The 18538-nt window shown below is 42.5% G+C and overlaps 1 protein-coding gene across 2 annotated transcripts in view; it reads right to left on the minus strand.

Moving 5' to 3' along the window:
* ANKFY1 (ankyrin repeat and FYVE domain containing 1) overlaps positions 1-18538 on the minus strand; it is a 101619-nt gene that overhangs the window by 38365 nt on the left and 44716 nt on the right. For both annotated transcript variants that reach the window (XM_032138339.2, XM_032138338.2), the window contains exons 4-7: positions 14028-14163; positions 7451-7574; positions 5576-5725; positions 4034-4199 (exon numbers count right to left, since the gene is read on the minus strand). In XM_032138339.2, coding sequence (XP_031994230.1) covers positions 4034-4199; positions 5576-5725; positions 7451-7574; positions 14028-14163 — 576 coding nt within the window. The remainder of the gene's footprint in view (positions 1-4033; positions 4200-5575; positions 5726-7450; positions 7575-14027; positions 14164-18538) is intronic.

An 18538-nucleotide genomic window follows, 5' to 3' on the forward strand; every position in this document is an offset into this window, starting at 1 on the left:
CTAGAGACGACCACTTACATTCTGGGAGTAGAAAGAAACTTTAGAATTATTAGGACAAAGGGCCTTAATGAAAAGTCCAAAATATGAGATACTCAGGGGAGAAGGGGCAATGCAGTTTCATTGCCTTTAAGCTTAAAATATATTCCAAACTAAGACACAAATACATAGTGGCCGGGCGCAGCGGCTCCTGACTGTAATCCCAGCACTTTGGGAGGCCGAGGCGGGCAGTTCACTTGAGGCCAGGGGTTTGAGACCAGCCTGGCCAACATGGCAAACCCAATCTCTACAAAAATACAAAAATTAGCCAAGCGTAGTAGTGCGTGCCTGTAATCCCAGCTACTAGGGAGGCTGAGGCAGGAGAGTCGCTTGAACCCAGGAGGCAGAGGTTGCAGTGAGCCGAGATTGCAGCACTGCACTCCAGCCTGGGCAACAGAGCAAGACTCTGTCTTAAAAAAAAAAAAGAGAGAGATAAATACCAGTAAAGCTAAGAAAAGATAGGTTAATGAAAAATGTATAATACACCAAACATACAGAAGATAAACTGGGCAATACTGCACAGGTATATGAAAACCTATGAATGATTGGATTCAGATGGATAGCATGATAAAAAAAATGTTATATCTTAAATCCTTAAGTTCTCTTAGAAGAATTACAGACTTTGGATCAGATTTACTTTATTAATAAGACCCAAATATAAAGTTCTTTTTACTTATAATCATACACATATATATAAATATATTCACCCCACACAAAGAAGCTATTTAGAAATTACCAAAAATAGAAAATGAATAAAGTTTTACATTAAAAGAAAGTCAGCCCAGAGGGTACATAAAGGAAAAGGACAACTGATATCAGAAGAGCAGAACAAAGGGAGGGAACAGAAAATGTCACAAGCACCGTTTATAAGGTTTCTGTCAATAAGAAAATGGTTAACACATTTTAGAAATATTTCAAATCATCAGAAACAGTTAAAATAAAAACTGGTGCTTAAAAGTTTCAGTTACTTCATCACCTCATTCACTGACACTGCCAGGTAAATGAGGCATGACTATTACAATCCATCCACATAAAAATATTCCTAACAAAAAACTTCACACTAAAAAAATCCATATACAATATTTCTTTCAGTGCAGCTTCTTGACAGTTTTATTCAGCCAGTAACCTTCATTATTCAATTAATACAAACCATATTTCATGCTGCTCCAGTTGGTGGCATCATTTTCAAATTTACTAAAAATAACAGGAACATCCTACTGAAGAAACCCGTCAGCCAGGCGCAGTGGCTCACACCTTTAATCCCAGCACTCTGGGAGGCCAAGGCGGGTGGATCACCTAAGGTTGGGAGTTCGAGACCAGCCTGACCAACATGGAGAAACCCCGTCTCTACTAAAAATACAAAATTAGCCGGGTGTGGTGGCGGATGCCTGTAATCCCAGCTACTCAGGAGGCTGAGGCAGGAGAATCGCTTGAACCCGGGAGGCAGAGGTTGCGGTGAGCCGAGACTGAGCCATTGCTGGGCGACAGGAGCGAAACTCTGTCTCAACAAAAAAAAAAAAAAGAAAGAAAGAAAAAAGAAACCCACCAACTGATGTTGGTTATTAAGGTAAAAAAGTTCAGGAAGAACTGTTTTTATAAAGTGAAGACTCATCTTCTTGCTCAGATCAGGCTAATCCAAGGAGATGGCATCCCTCTGGCCAAACATGTGCCCCCTGTGGACTCCCCCCGAGACACTGCCTGTCTGTTCCACTCTTTAGATAAAATGACTGCTATACTTGGTTATTAGGATGATCACTGACTATTTTGTTGACAGAGTCTAATGTGTGCTCAGACTAAACCGAAATCTCATATATTAAAGACTTTCACTGTTAACAGTTAAAGTGAAAAAAACTCCTACAGGAACTGGACATGGTTATGGCATTTCCAACGCAGGGGCAAGGGATGAATGGCAGGGTTGACCCCGCCATTCCCCTGGTAATCACTGCTGGGTGTACTAATAACATTGCCTCGCATTCTCTGAACAAACCAATAGAGCAAAAGTAATTCCCACTTTATGGATAAGGAAGACTTAGAATGTGAGTTGTCCAAGGCCACAGAGTAAGCAGATGAGCTGAGATTCAAACCTTGGTAAATACGAGCTTCATAAAGCCAGTGCTCTGTCTACCGTAATATGCAACACTCTCTAAAGTTAGCAAAATCAAGTTTATTATACCCACACTGTAATCCACATACTTGCAAGCAATTAATAAACTCAGAGTGGAAGATTAAATCATCTGAAAATAAACATCAAAAATGTATCACTAATTCTTGGGAATTCTTGTAGCTAAGCAATCACCAAAATATTTAATAACTCAAAGATGATTTATCATCAAACATAAGAATTAACTCCCTAGGAGGAAAGAAACAAAATTCTCAGATTTTTTTTTTTTAGTAACAGGGTATCTGTTTCCAAAATAAACATCTCAGACACGAAACAGTGTGGGAAAGAATCATTTCCTACGTGGTGGAGACTTCTCCACTGAATAACACTCAGTGCTAAGCACCCGCTGGCTTTGCACAGCACATAACGGTGCTTGAGGAAAATGCATCTGCTCTTGACACTGACATACTCGAAGGATTTCCTACCCAGTGATGAGCAAAATTTTCCTCTCTACCAGCCAGCAAGCTCAGCACTCCAACACATGGCTTATAAGGACACTTGTATTAAAACCTTGGCCCAAAAAGGACAAAGCTGGCACAGGACCACAACTTGATGTAACTACATTCCACCAACTAGGAGCAATTTGTGAACGGCAAAAATAATGTAGCATAGACAATAATGGTATAACAATGCATCATCAAAAAGGGAAAATATAGATGATTAAGATAGAACGAAACGAGCAGATTCGCTCTTTGATGTCTACATGTAAATAAAAAAAAAGTGGCCATGGCAATGTACTTCAATCAAGTCAACCATCCCTCCACAAAACTAACACTTTGACACTTTGGAAAGCTTTCATTTCTCACTGGAACTCTACCTCTATACAGAGTTCACTCTGTCTAAAATGACCATTGCAAAGCAAAATCAGCCAGGATCCATTTGGGACTCATGAATTAGTAAGACTATGGAAAAAAACAAACAAAAACCTAGTATTTTTTTTTCCTTTGACAAGTTAATTCATTAATATTAAAATATTTTGGCCGGGTGCAGTGGCTCACGCCTCTAATCTCAGCACTTTGGGAGGCCGAGGCGGGCGGATCACCAGGTCAGGAGATGGAGATCATCCTGGCTAACACGGTGAAACCCCATCTCTACTAAAAATACAAAAAATTAGCTGGGCGTGGTGGCGGGCACCTGTAGTCCCAGCTGCTGGGGAGGCTGAGGCAGGAGAATGGCGTGAACCCAGGAGGCAGAGCTTGCAGTGAGCCGAGATTGCGCCACTGCACTCCAGCCTGGGCGACAGAGCAAGACTCCGTCTCAAAAAAAAAAACAACATTTAAATGTTTTGTTCTCAAGTCTATCATTTCTGTATTCTTCCAACTACTAATAATGCATTCAAAGTATAGCTACAATTTCGAATAACTCTGCTAGAACAAAATGAAACTCTATCAATTTATCATCATAGAGGCCTAGCCTGTTACAGTGAAAACCCTGAAGCTAAGAACATGTTTCAACATATGTGGTTTTGCTACTATCCTTGTATCTGTGGTAGGATACAAAAGCAAAACCTTCCTAGCACAATTCCTGTAGAAAGCGATCCATCGAACAAGCAAACATATCAAGTGCTTACAAGTAAAAGGTACTTCACACAAGTACCATCTTCGTAGCCTTTCTTCCTGAGGCCCTGTTGGCACGGTGAATGGCCAAACTAACAAGGCATAGGCAACAGCTCTTGAGCGCTTCCTCTGACCCAATGATCAAATTCTAAATCATGTAGCCTGTAAGTACAGACTACAGAAGGCTTTGAGAATTTTGGGAACAAGGTCAGAAAGTCTTCAAAAATTATTCGGATAAAAATAAAATTGCCTGCAGGGAAAAATATACACTTCTTCCTACCTCTTTGGATTCCTTTGTGTAACAAGCTCCAGCCACTCTTGTCCACCATGTCCACATCAGCTTTGTGACTAACCAGCGTGGTGGCAATACTCTCCAGTCGTCGTGAAAGGGCTAGATCTAATGCCAGATCTCCGTTATGATCCGCTTCATTCAGCTTCTCAGGGAGCTACACAAACAAGTTTATAAATTAGCGCCCAGTGAGTAAAGAACACAACCTATTTTAATTTCTCCCACCTTGACCCTTAAATATCATCTCTTATACAAATGTCAAATTTAAGTGCTCCAACACTGCTTCCTCCCCAAATTCAACTTTATTGACAAACTTCTATCAGGTTTCCTCAGGGTACATGTTTTCAGGGAGTACAGAATTAATGGGGATCACATAGCCAACACAAACAATGTGGGGGACGATGTAAGGGCCACCAGGAAAATGTGGACAGAGTGCTGTGGGGCACAAGTGCCAGGCAGAGGCTCGGAGAGTTTTACGGCGAACAGCTAATGTTTTCAGGAAAGGTGGTGGCATTCCTATCTCATTCTTCCCAGCAGTTTAATGTCTCCCCATACACTGGACACCCGGGATAAAACATACTTCGCTCCCATCTGTCAAGAGTCATTACATTTTTTTCAAGGTCATATGGTGGGCAGAATTATTGCCCCCCAAAGATGGACATGTCCTAATCCCCAGAACCTGTAAACATGCCACGTTACACAGCAAAAGGCACTTTGAGGATGTGATTAAGGACCTTGCGATGGGGAGAGTATCCCAGATTATCCAGGAGGCCCGACCTATCTAACCACAAGGGCCCGAACTATCTAACCACAGAGGGCCTGATCTATCTAACCACACAAGTCCTTCAAAGCGAAAAAGGGAACCAGAAGAGTCAGTCAGAGAGATGTGACAATAAGAAGCACCTGACCCACCACTGCTGGCTTTTAAGACAAAAGCCGGGGGCTATGAGCTAAGGAATGTGTGGCAGGCTCTAGAAGGTGGGAATGGCCCTCAGCTGACGGCCAGCAAGAAAATGGGGACCTCGATCCTGTAAGTGCAAGAATCTGAATTCTGCCAAAAACCCGAATAAGCAGGAAATGGATTCTCCTCTTGAGTCTCTGGAAAGAAGCAGAGCCTGCTGACACCTTGATTTTGGGCCAGTGATTCCTGTCCTGGACTTCTTACCTACAAAACTGTAAGGCAATATATTTGTGTTGTTTTAAGCCATTAAGTTTATGGTAATTTATTATAGCAGCAAAAGTAAACCAACACAGATTTTGGCACCTAGAAGTTAAGAAGCGTTTAAAAAAAAAAAAAAAAAACTACCTAAAAGCATATAAGAGGTTTTTAAATTGGGCAATGGGCTAAGGCTGGAAGAATTTTGAGAAACACGTTAGAAAAAGCTCAGACTGCTTTGAACGAACTATTTAGTAGAAATCCGTACGTTAAAGACTGTGCCAGTCATGGCTCGGAAGGAAGTGGGAACTATCATGGAGAAGGACAAGTGCATTAGAGTTTCGGGAAATGAAGAATGGAAAAGGCAGCTACAGTACCTGGGAATCCATTTCAATCAGATAAAGGAAGACCACATCTTCTCTCTCCACTTTGATGGCTTTATGTAACGGGTACTCCGTCTTGGATTTGATCATTTTGTACAGCAACTGAGCACTCATGCTACTGAAATCCTCCTTCCTCAGGTCGTCCTAAGAATTCACAACACAGTAAAAAGCAGAACAGATACAAGGCAATGAACACAACCAGCATTTAGTAAGCCCTTAAAATCCGTCAGTCAGGCCCTTCTTTAAGTGCTTAACCTTTCCCAACTCATTTATTTCTCCCCAAAACCCAATGAGGTAAGTACTTGAACATCCCCATTTTACAGAAGAAAAAATTACGGCATAAAGAGATTAGATAACTTGCTCAAGTTCAGACAGTCCTTAAATGGCTGGGGAACCAGAAGGCTGACGTTCGGGGCCTCACTCTCCTCCAGCACTACTGTGCCTCCCAGTGAGGTGGCAAAACACCAGCCATGCATGCACCCCAAGGGAGCCTCACATGAGAGCAGGGAGTCCTCCTCCCACCCCCCGAAAGACGGCAGTTACAAAATCAATTCCAACTTCCACAAACAGGTCACTCCACTGAGTCGCAGCTGGTCCCTATTATTGCAGATCTCTATATTTCTACCTATTTTAAAAGACAGGTTACCAATCCTGTTTCAATTCCTTAAAATCCAGTTCTTTTAGCCGCCTTTTCTGAAACTCTAAGGCTTTTCCCACAGTGTTGTTGAATACCAAACAATTCGCAGAAACTAATTTGCAAAAGGTAGCACCAGCCCTAATTTTCTAAAACTGCAAACAACAACAAAATGTAAACACTGGCCGGGCGCAGTGGCTCACGCCTGTACTCCCAGCACTTTGGGAGGCCGAGGTGGGCGGATTGATCACCTGAGGTTGGGAGTTTGAGACCAGCCTGACCAACATGGAGAAACCCCCGTCTCTACTAAAAATACAAAATTAGCCAGGCGTGGTGCTGCATGCCTGTAATCCCAGCTACTCAGGAGGCCAAGGCAGGAGAATCACTTGAACCTGGGAGGCAGAGGTTGCAGGGAGCTGAGACCGTGCCATTGCACTCCAGCCTGGGCAACAAGAGCGAAACTCAGTCTCAAAAAAAAAAAAAATGTAAACACTGTTCTTTATGATGAAACAACCTAAGAAAGGGAAATCTAAACTGAAAGATGCTCTCCGCCTGATTAGGAGAGCAAGGGCAAGCTCTGAAACTGTACTGCTGAAACTGCAGGGCCTGCTGGCAGTAGAGCCACACCCTATTCCTGCAGCTTAGCAGCAGCTTCCACAGATGGAGGGTGAAGGCAGGCGATGCTTCCAAGCCTGTTTCTGGACCTGAGCTATCTTTTTTGGGGGGGCGGGAGACGGAGTCTCGCTCTGTCACCCAGGCTGGAGTGCAGTGGCGCGATCTCAGTTCACTGCAACCTCCGCCTCCCGGGTTTATGTGATTCTCCTGCCACAGTCTCCTGAGTCGCTTGGACTACAGGCATGCACCACTGAGCCCAGCTAATTTTTGTATTTTTAGTAGAGATGGGGTTTCACCATGTTGGCCAGGCTGGTCTCGAACTCCTGACCTCAAGTGGTCTGCCCGCCTCGGCCTCCCAAAGTGCTGGAACTGAAGGTGTGAGCCACTGCGCCCGGCCAGACCTGAGCTATCTTTTGTCATTCGGCTCTGAAATCACAGAACCACCAGATTTTGAGGTGAAAAGAGTCTCATAGATCATCTAATCAAACTATTTATTCTTCAATTGTGTAACAAGAGAAAACTAGGTGCCAAAGAGGTCACTTTCCATGGAACTATGTCCCAAGCCGCGGTCTCCTGACTGCCAGCTAGAGTGCTTTGTCAACACCCTCAACCTCACTCACCCAATGACTTGCAATGATTTCTGCACAGTAGTTCATCAGCGTGCTGGCATTCAGCTCCTCTGCCGTCTGGTAGAAGCGAATACAGTTCCTGACATTCACTAGAGACATAACACCCTTCTCACATCTGTAAGAGAGTATTCATCATGAGCAATATTACTGGACAAATATATTCACAAACGAACAAACCAAAGCGATCATCTTCATACTGGCTGGCTATGTCCTATTAATAACACTACGGGGTAAGTAAGGTTAAGCAAAGTGTTATGAATAAATTACAGTTGGTCTCCCATATTTAAAAAGTACTAGAATTTCATTTAATATTTCATTGCTCCGTTCTGGTCAGAATCAAAATAACATGCAAATAAACTGATTAAGCATAAAACCCTAACTGCCTTAACAGTACACATATGACACCCGCTGATCACATAGACAGGTAATTGTCGAATCAAGCACAAAATGGATCAACCTCTGTCCTTCAAAGAAAATTTAATTGTATGGAACACCACTTTAGTTCCCACTAGCACAACTGTTATTATGCAAACAGTGTGTTTTAGAAATAGTTTCAAATACGAGGCTCTATGCTCAGTAATTAACACCTCCTTAAAAGCTCTCCTGGCCGGGTGCAGTGGCTCACGCCTATAATCCCAGCGCTTTGGGAGGCTGAGGTGGGTGGATCACCTGAGGTCGGGAGTTTGAGACCAGCCTGACCAACATGGAGGAACCCTATCTCTACTAAAAATACAAAATTAGCCAGGTGTGGTGGCGCATGCCTGTAATCCCAGCTACTCGGGAGGCTGAGGCAGGAGAATCGCTTGAACCCGGGAGGCAGCGGTTGCGGTGAGCTGAGATCATGCCATTGCATTCCAGCCTGGGCAACAAGAGCAAAACTCTGTCTCAAAAAAAAAGCTCTCCCATAAGATTAATGTGTATGATATGTGAATTATAACACAATAAGGCTATATTTTAAAAGCCCCACCTAGGATCAACTGAGGTCAGGAGCTTGAGACCAGCCTTACCAACAAGGTGAAACCCTGTCTCTACTAAAAATACAAAAATTAGCCAGGCATGGTGGCAGGCGCCTGTAGTCCCAGCTACTTGGAAGGCTGAGACAGGAGAACTGCTTGAACCCAGGAGGCGGAGATTGCAGTGAGCCGAGATTGCGCCACTGCACTCTAGCCTGGGCGGCAGAGTGACTCCATCAACAAAAAAAAAAGAAGAAGAAAGAAAAAACCCCCCTAAAATATCTATAATGTTTAGAAAAAAATAGCCAAATCGGCCAGGCATGGTGGCTCACACCTATAATCCTAGCACTTTGAGAGGCCGAGGTGGGCAGATTGCCTGAGCTCAGGAGTTCCAGACCAGCCTGGGCAACATGGTGAAACCCCGTCTCTACTAAAAATACAAAAACAAATTAGCTGGGTGTAGTGACGTGTGCCTGTGGTCCCAGATACTTGGGAGGCTGAGGCACAAGAATCACTTGAACCTGGGAGGTGGAGGTTGCAGTGAGCTGAGACAGTGCCACTGCACTCCAGCCTGGGTGACAGAGCAAGACTCGTCTCAAAAAAAAAAAAAAAAAAAAAAAAATTAGAAAAAATAGCCAAATCATAGTAAACCCCCCACACCAAAAAAATCAGATTTCTACTATAACAACAAAACCACAGTCCACCAAAATAGACAAAAACTGGCTACAATGGATGTCCTCATAAAGCCACGTAATAACAAAAACAAGACTCTTTCAGAATCATTAATAAGGAAACACGGCCAGGTGCAGAGGCTCACACCTGTAATCCCAGCACTCTGGGAGGCCAAGGCAGGAAGAGTACTTGTGGCCACGAGTTCAAGACCAGCCTGGGCAACATAGCAAGACCCTGTCTCTACCAAAAGAATTGAGAAATTAAGCGGGCATGGTAGCATGTGCCTGTAGTCCCAGCTACTCAGGAGGCTGAAGTAAGAGCCCAGGAGTTCAAAGCTGCAGTGAGCCGTGATCACACCACTGTACGCCTGCCTAGATGACAGACAGAGACCCTGTCTCAAAAAAAATTAAAAAAAAAAAAGAACATCAGAGAAGAGAGAGCTGAAGGCAGGCAAATAGGTCTCTGGTAGCAAAAGCAGGACCACATCATAGTCTGGAAGATACGGCATTGGAAAGACCACACTTTCTCTGTGCCAGAATTCCTGGAAGCCTTAGGGAGTCTCCCATGAAACCAGGCCCATGGGGAAAAGGCGGCCAGGGCACAGTCCTTCACCTCCCTAGCTTCCACAACTCCCTCCAAATCAGGTTCACCTCCAAGGGCAGTCACAGAGGACTAGTATGGTTTCACGAGACTTCCTGACATCCACCATTGTTTTCCCTGCCAGCAGCCTCCACCAAAACTCTTTTCTAACCACAAAGGCAGAATGTAGTGGACAGAGCAAACAAACAATGAGGTAACAAAGACCTGAGTGGAGACCCATTAAATTTTAGGGGCCAAATTACTTGAGCTCTCTGTGCCCATCTCCTCCTCTGTAAAATAAAGATGTTACTCTGCTTCAGATATTTGAGGAATACTTGTGTGTTTGTCAAGATGGAGGAGAACTAGTTACACTCAGCACAGCTTGAGGTATGTAGTATAAATATGCTCGGAAGTTTGAGGTCCCTCTCCTAGCCCTTCTCTTCTCTAAAACCTGAAATTCCTTTACTAAGGAAAAAGCACAAAAGGAAATCACATAATTTTAATAACCCACATTAGTGGATTTCAGTACTGTTAACCATAACTAGCTAGCAGATAATTCCCAACTTAACAGATGGGCTTTAGGTAACAGACATGGAAAAAGACCATGGGAATGGGTGATGGCAAAAGAAAGAAGGACGGTCATGAGAAAGACCTGGGCAGAATGCAGAACACATTTTTTTTTTTTTGAGACGGAGTCTAGCTTTGTCGCCAGGCTGGACTGAAGTGACATGATCTTGGCTCACTGCAACCTCCGCCTCCCAGGTTCAAGCGATTCTCCTGCCTCAGCCTCCCGAGTAGCTGGGATTACAGGCACGTGCTGCCACACCCAGCTAATTTTTGTATTTTTTTTTAGTAGAGATGGGGTTTCCCCATGTTAGCCAGGATGGTCTCGATCTCCTGACCTCATGATCCGCCCGCCTCGGCCTCCCAAAGTGCTGGGATTACAGGTGTGAGCCACCACACCCAGTCAACAGCATTATATTTCTCAGCTTCAGTTTTCTGTACCATTGGTTTCTCCAAACCTGTAGCACAGCACAGTAATGTCTGACAAAGTCACTCTAACCTCAGCTATGAAATCAGAGCATTCCAGGAGAAAAAAAAACCTGTTTTCAGATAGCTTTCAGAAGCTTTTACCATTTTTACAACTAATATTCAATCTGCCTTCCTAACATCCTGACACCAGGCAGCCTAATACACGGTATGATCTCAGGAAGTAATAACTCCCATTTGTAAAGCACTTTACAAAGCACTTTTACAGACAAATGCTGAGAACCTGAAAATTCCATTCTCCTCCTTTTCACTGTCAAACGACATTGCGCCAAGGGACTCAAATATGTTTCATGAAGGCAGATCTTTTATTAAAGCTGGCAGACATTTCACTGTCACCAATTCTAGGATCTCCAGAGTGCCATTTGGTTAGATTATAAATAGTAACTGACATGATTTACACAACCAAAGAACATGTAATCTTATTTAGAAATTTAGATTCTCAGTTCCTATATTCTCTTTGAAAACAGCAAGACAGACTTTCACCCGAAGGGAATTTTTTAATTATTATTTTTAACTTTAGAGTACAGAAAGGATACAGACAAACAAAAACAATACACCTTTTTTTTTTTTTTTTTTTTGAGACGGAGTTTCACTCATGTTGCCCAGGCTGGAGCAACAAGGCTCAATCCAGGCTCACCACAACCTCCACCTCCCAGGTTCAAGCAATTCTCCTGCCTCAGCATCCCGAGTAGCTGGGATTATAGGTGCCCACCGCCACGCCTGGCTAATTTTTTTGTATTTTTAGTAGAGACGGGGTTTCACCATATTGGCGACTTTTAAAGTATAAAATCAGGTATATATTTAAACGTCCCACAAACTCCTGTCTAGTTTTCATATCACTCTTCAGTGGATGTGGGGAAAAAAAATTACTGAAAAGAAAAATGACAGAAGGTAAACAATGATTTAGTTACAAATGACTTTTTTCTTTATATCATTCTGTGTTTTCCAAATACCATACACCGAACATGTATTATACCTTTGTAAGGAGAAAAAAATTAACTGTCATTTTTTTAGTATACATTAATAAAAACATTAGCCAGGCACAGTAGCTCACGCCTGTAATCCCAGCACTTTGGAAGGCTGAGGTGGGTGGATCACCTGAGGCTAGGAGTTTGAGACTAACCTGGCCAACATGGCAAAATCCCGTCTTTACTAAAAATATAAAAATTAGCTGGGCGTGGTGGCAGGCGCCTGTAATCCCAGCTACTCAGGAGGCCGAGGCAGGAGAATTGCTTGAATCGGGAGGTGGAGGTTGCAGTGAGCCAAGATTGTGCCATTGCACTCCAGCCAGGGCGATAAGAGTGAAACTCTGTCTCAAAAAACAAAAAATTAAAACAGCCGGGTACAGTGGTTCATGCCTGTAATCCCAGCACTTTGGGAGGCCGAGGCAGAAGGATCACTTGAGGTCAGGAGTTCAACTGGCCAACATGGCAAAACCCTGTCTCTACTAAAAATATAAAAATTAGCCGGGCATGGTGGCGTGCACCCGTAATCCCAGTTACTCAGGAGGCTGAGGCAGGAGAATCGCTTGAACCTGGAGGCGGAAGTCGCAGCGAGCTGAGACTGCACCATTGCACTCCAGCCTGGGTGACACAGTGAGGCTGTCTCAAAAAAAAAAAAAAAAAAAAAAAATTAAGAGTATTTTCTTCAGTGCGCCCTCCATGGTAGAAAAAAAAAAGAAAAAAAGTATTTTCCTGAAGCTTACTATAAAATCTTCCTTTTCATCAAATTAGTGCTAGCATTCCAAAACCAGCGAGATCCCCACATTACAGAAAGAGCAACGGCTGCTTCACACTGAACTGCACCCGTCGCTAGCACCCTTATCTCCAGCATGTAATTCCTTCCAAGGACAGCAGGGGCCACTCTGTGACCCTTTAAAAGCCAACACTTGACTCCAGTCCTGGTGTCTTCCATTCCAGCTCTTAAGAAAGCCATGACAGATAATAACTCAATACTCACATCTAACAATACAAAATTAAGCATCTGGTAATGATGACAGTTATGAAGCCTACAGTCAACAAACAACAAACAGTTTAATTAAAGAATCCATTACACAGATTACAATTATCTAAACTACTCCAACAACCCCAAGACATTTTTACAAAAGCAATTTAATTTACATAAGAAAGTTTGACAAGGTCAACAGGAGAAAGCTCAGGAAGTCTGGAAAAAATATAAAGACATAAATTATAATCTAATTAAAATCAGTCTCATTTCACTCTCACCAAAACTCCTCACCAAAACAAATTAACAAACAAACAAATGAAAGAAAGAGTTAACTGAATGGCCTCAATAATGAAATCAGCTTTGCTAATAACCTAATGCTGTATGCGCCTATAGATTGTGGACCTGCTTTTGTTTTTTATTTATAGGATTTAGATATTAAAATGCACTCAAACCCACATCAATAACAGACAGGAGTAAGCCGTCCACTGATTTCATGTGGGGCACAGTGAGCCCTCCTGGGAAAACACCAGCCCAAGACAAAAACAGCAAGCAGCTCTAGGCAGCAAAGTCTCTCTGGGGAAAACACAGCAACAGGTGGAGTGCCTCCTGATGACTGAAACCATCCCCTCACTCACCCAGCAGAAAAGCCATTCCTCTACGCACCCAAGGGAATACAAAAGATCACTAAATGCTGTAAAAAGCCACTCCATCACCAAGCTGATTACCAAGAGCCACAGCTCCAATAGACAGACGCTCCCGGACATCTCGTCTGACATTATTTAGTGAACGTTTTGTTTTCTGTTGTTCTAAAATGCCAACTTGGGAGAACAGCAGAGAAAATATAATATAAAAACCCAGCATGCTATCTCCTTGACAACCTAAAATGCAGTAACTGAAATGAAGTGAGATCTCTGGGACACCAGCTATGACACTTATTTGGACAAAGTTTTCACATATTCATTTAGGCACTCATTGTTTCCAACAAAGAGACTACGACTAAGGATTTCATTCAACTTGATATATCAGAAAATAGAGTAAAACGTCAAGGGAAACAGAAAGGGAAGGAAAGCTCAAAGTTTGGACATTGGATTATATTATTTCATATTTAATTTTTCAGTTTATACGATTATGTAATTTCAGGTAACAGACCAGTGAAAGAAAAGAGAATAGCAAAAGCTTTAGCAAAATTTAGCTACAAGATAACACAAAGCAAGGGAGGTAACAAATTCTGTCCCCAGCATCGCCTTTAAAGGAACACCTTGCCAAGTTATTCACATTAGCAGAAGAAGCTGTTTTCCCAGAGCTCGGCATCATTAAAGCTCAGCCACCACCATCTGAGGTGCTTGAATATATCTGCTGTGACTTGCCTCTCCCTGAGGAGCTGTAGCTGAAACCGATTTGCTAGTTTCATCAGTTCAGTCAGGAACACATCATCCTCTCTGAACTCCAACTCATCTGTATAGATCCAGCGAAGCATTGTCATCGTCACCTCAGGGTTAGCATCTGGTTAAAGAAAGTAGAGAGAACAACTGAAAAGGCATAGAATGACATGCTTAGACTTTCTCAAGGGATCCCTAAAATTTGAGGCTAATAAAGTAAATGACAGTATACCCAACTTAAAGGAGTATTACACAGTCATTAAAAATGGGGACTCGACCAGGTGCAGTGGCTTACGCCTGTAATCCCAGCACTTTGGGAGGCCGAGGTGGGCAGATCACGAGGTCAGGAGTTCAAGACCAGCCTGACCAACATGCTGAAACCCCATCTCTACTAAAAATACAAAAAAAATTAGTCGGGCCTGGTGGTGCGCACCTGTAATCCCAGCTACTCAGGGGCTGAGACAGGAGAATCGCTTGAACCCGGGAGACGGAGGTTGCAGTGAGCAGAGATCGAGCCACTGCACTCCAGCCTGGGTGACAGAGGGAGACTCCGTCTCAAAAAAAGGTCACTCAGCAGTCTGGGCAGCATCTGACTCTAAAGTTTCGCAGTGGGCAGTGAGTGAGGAAATAAACCTACTAAAGATATGTCGAATAAATTGGGGAAAATATTTGAAACATATGACAAAGAGTTAACATTATTTTTTTTTTCTTTTGAGACAGGGTCTCACTATGTCACCCAGGCTGGAATGCAGCGGCACAATCATGCTTCACTGAGGCCTCGAACTCCCTGGGCTCAAGTGGTCCTTCCACCTCAGCCTCCCAAGTAGCTGGGACCACAGGTGCGTGCTAGCATGCCAGGTTAATTTTTATATTTTTTGTAGAGACGGTTTCGCCATGTTGCCCAGGTCTTGAAATCCTGGGCTCAAACAATCCACCTGCCTCAGCCTCCTAAAGTGTTAGGATTACAGGCGTGAGCTGCTTCACCCAGCCTGAGTTAACATTCTTTATAATAAAAAGACCTTATAAATAAAAATAAAAAGATGGACACCCAATGGAAAAATGGGCAATGGATATAAATAGGTAATTCACAAAGATAAATAATGGCTAATAAACCTTACTGATAACCAAATACAAACTGAAACCAGAGTACATTTTTTTATCTCTCAGACTAGCAAAGATTTTTTAAAGAAAATAACCTTTCACACAGCAACTACATATGTAGGTATTATCTGAAGAAAATAACTGGACAGATATAGAAAAATGTACTAAGATGTTCAGCACAATATTATTAATGAAGAACTAGAACAAAAATCTTAAGAGTCCAACAATGGAGAACTAATTAAATAAATTACAATATACATACACACTGAAAAAATGCAATTAAAACTTGATAGATATGGCTGGGCACGGTGGCTCACGCCTCTAATCCCAGCACTTTGGGAGGCCGAGGCGGGCGGATCACGAGGTCAGGAGATCGAGACCATCCTGGCTAACACGGTGAAACCCCATCTCTACTAAAAATACAAAAAATTAGCCGGGTGTAGTGGTGTGCGCCTGTAGTCCCAGCTACTCAGGAGGCTGAGGCAGGAGAATGGTGTGAACACTGGAGGCGGAGCTTGCAGTGAGCCGAGATTTCGCCACTGCACTCCAGCCTCGGCGACAGAGCCAGACTCCGTCTCAAAAAAAAAAAAAAAAAAAAACTAGATAGATATATATTCAACATAAGATATTTACTACATAGGCTTTTTGAAAAGTAGGCTAAAAACACTTGTATAAGATCTCATTGGCTGGGTGCAGTGGCTCACGCCTGTAATCTCAATGCTTTGGGAGGCCGAGGTGGGCAGATGGCTTGAGCCCAGGAATTCAAGACCAGTGCGGGCAACATGGTGAAACCCTATCTTTACAAAAAATATAAAAATTACACCAAAATCTCAGAAATCACCACTAAAGAACTTAGCCATGTAACCAAACACCGCCTGTTCCCCAAAAACTACAGAAATAAGAAAAAATTAAACAAAACCAAAAAATATAAAAATTAGCTGGGCACATGCCATTAGTGTTGGCATGTGTCTGTAGTCCCAGCTACTCAGGGGGCCAATGTGGGAAAAGAAACTGAGCTGGGAGGTTGAGGCAGTATTGAGCCGTGACTGCACCACTGCACTCCAGCACGGGTGACAGAGCAAGACCCTGTCTCAAAAAAAAAGAAACAAAAAAGAAAAAAAATAGGTCTTGCTTTTTGTTAAGATACACTTGTGTGTGTATGCATGCATACATATATATATGATACCTACACACACTACACACTACACACATAGAGAGGCAGACACACATTTTTCTGTGTCTGTCTCTCAAGAGACTGGAAGGATATATACTAAAATATCAACCCAGGTGGAATTTATAACTAATTTTTCTTTTAGCTTAATTTTACTTTTAGCTTTACTTTTATTTAAGGAGCATGCATTACTTGTGCAATCTTTTTAAGTTAAAATAAAGACTGTACAGCAACTTGGGGAAATGCTTGGGATGAGAATCATAGTATAAAATATCTAAACTATTGTTTCAACCAGAGTTAACTCTTGATTAGTCAGAGTAAGAAGAGTGATGGTCAGAGGAATACTTAAAATCATGGTCAATGCAAGTAATTCTCACGGTGTTGTCCTGGGCTAGGAGATTCAGCCTCATCTGAGAACTGATTAGAAATCTGATTCTCAGTCCTACCCCAGACCTGCTGAATGAGAAACCAGAGCTGGGGCCCAGCAGGTGTCCTAACAAGTCCTCCATGTGACTCTGATGCTCACTAAGGTTTCAGAAACTGTACTTGATTCTTGATTACCTAGGAAAGGTACAACAAAGACCAGGAACACCTTATTAACTTCATAATTAGGAATCGGCTCATTAGCTCTGATTAATCTCCTTTCCAACTAAAGTGGGAAGGAGGAGCTTGAAGGGGGCAATGTCAAGTGAGTGGACTTGAAGACCCCGACTTACCTGCAACCAGGTTAATTCACCATCTCCTAAAACAACCAGATATTAAAAGTTAAAAAAAAAAAAAAAAAAAGAAAAGAAAAAGTGAAATAAACTAAAATGATAATATTGTAGTTACTATGTTAAGGTTTTTCTTTTTTCTCTCACTGAATAATGGAGTAATAGCACCTTTTTTTTTTTTTTTGAGACAGAGTTTTGCTCGTCACCCAGGCTGGAGTGCAGTGGCGCGATCTGGGCTCACTGCAACCTCTGCCTCCTGGGTTCAAGAGATTCTCCTGCCTCAGACTCCCAATGTAGCTGGGATTACATGCACCTGCCACCATGCCCAGCTAATTTTTTTGTATTTTTAGTTGAGATGGGGTTTCACCATGTTAGCCAGACTGGTCTTGAACTCCTGACCTCAGGTGATCCACCCGCTTCAGCCTCCCAAAGTGCTGGGATTACAGGCGTGAGCCACCATGCCCAGTCAGTAATAGCACTTTTAAAATGTTTTAAAAGAGAAAACATTTTAACACCAGACAGAAAGCTAATTAGATTTATTTAAACAACTTAGGAGGTGCTTCAGCTAAGATCACCATAGTAGATCTTGGAAGTAGGCCAAATTTTTAAGCAGGCTTTGTAAATTGGGTTCAATACCTCAGTAGTCATCTTAATGAAAAAAAAAAAAAAAAGTAGGCCATGTGATTTGTCCACAGCAACCAAAAATGCCAAAACACATCCTACTACTCTCACATGGCCTGATCTCGAAGACAGCTCGTTCCTATCTGCTGAGAATCCCCAGCACGAACATCCTCAAACACCTTCCCTACAGTAGCAGTTTCTTAGATACTATTTGCACACTTGCCCAGTTAATCTTGACCTGTACAAGTAATAAACAAAAACCTAGATTATTAAAAAAATTGTTGTAACTACTTTCAGTAGGGATTTCCTGGGAGGGCTTGATATTTCAAACAAAATGAGGTTCAAGTGATTTACAAGCTTTCCCACTCCTGCCGTGACTACTTCCCCTCATCTACAAAATATACTGAGGATAAATTCATTGTGTGACTCAGATGAAGCAGCCAGTGGTATCAGGGTAGGCAGAGAACAATGATCAGGAAGGATGGTGTGTGCTGCAACTGTGTACTCTTGGGTAAACCATCCAGACTGTCTGCTTCCAATCTACTTAAGCAAGTGGCTGTAAAAGTCAGATGACTGCATAAAGCAGGAGTTCTCTCTAAAAGGAGTAGACTCAGAAGAGAAAGCAGTTGGCCTCCGAGTCCTGCGTGATGGAAGTAATCATCCTCTCAGAAGGCCCAGCATGCAAGCCAGAAAAATCTCTGACTTCAAGGATGAAAAGTAAAATAACACTGAAACTTCTGACTTTGTTTCACTGCAGTCCAGGATGCATGTAAATATACTTTGGAAACCTTAGGATTTTTTGTGTGGCCTAGTTTTTTGTGTTGGTTTGAATTTTAAATAAATGTTTTCCAAGACATCTGAAATGGATGGGAATAAACTGATCTGTATGCAAT

The sequence above is a fragment of the Hylobates moloch genome, unplaced genomic scaffold, assembly GCF_009828535.3.
Source record: "Hylobates moloch isolate HMO894 unplaced genomic scaffold, HMol_V3 SCAFFOLD_19, whole genome shotgun sequence".
Lineage (NCBI taxonomy): Eukaryota > Metazoa > Chordata > Mammalia > Primates > Hylobatidae > Hylobates > Hylobates moloch.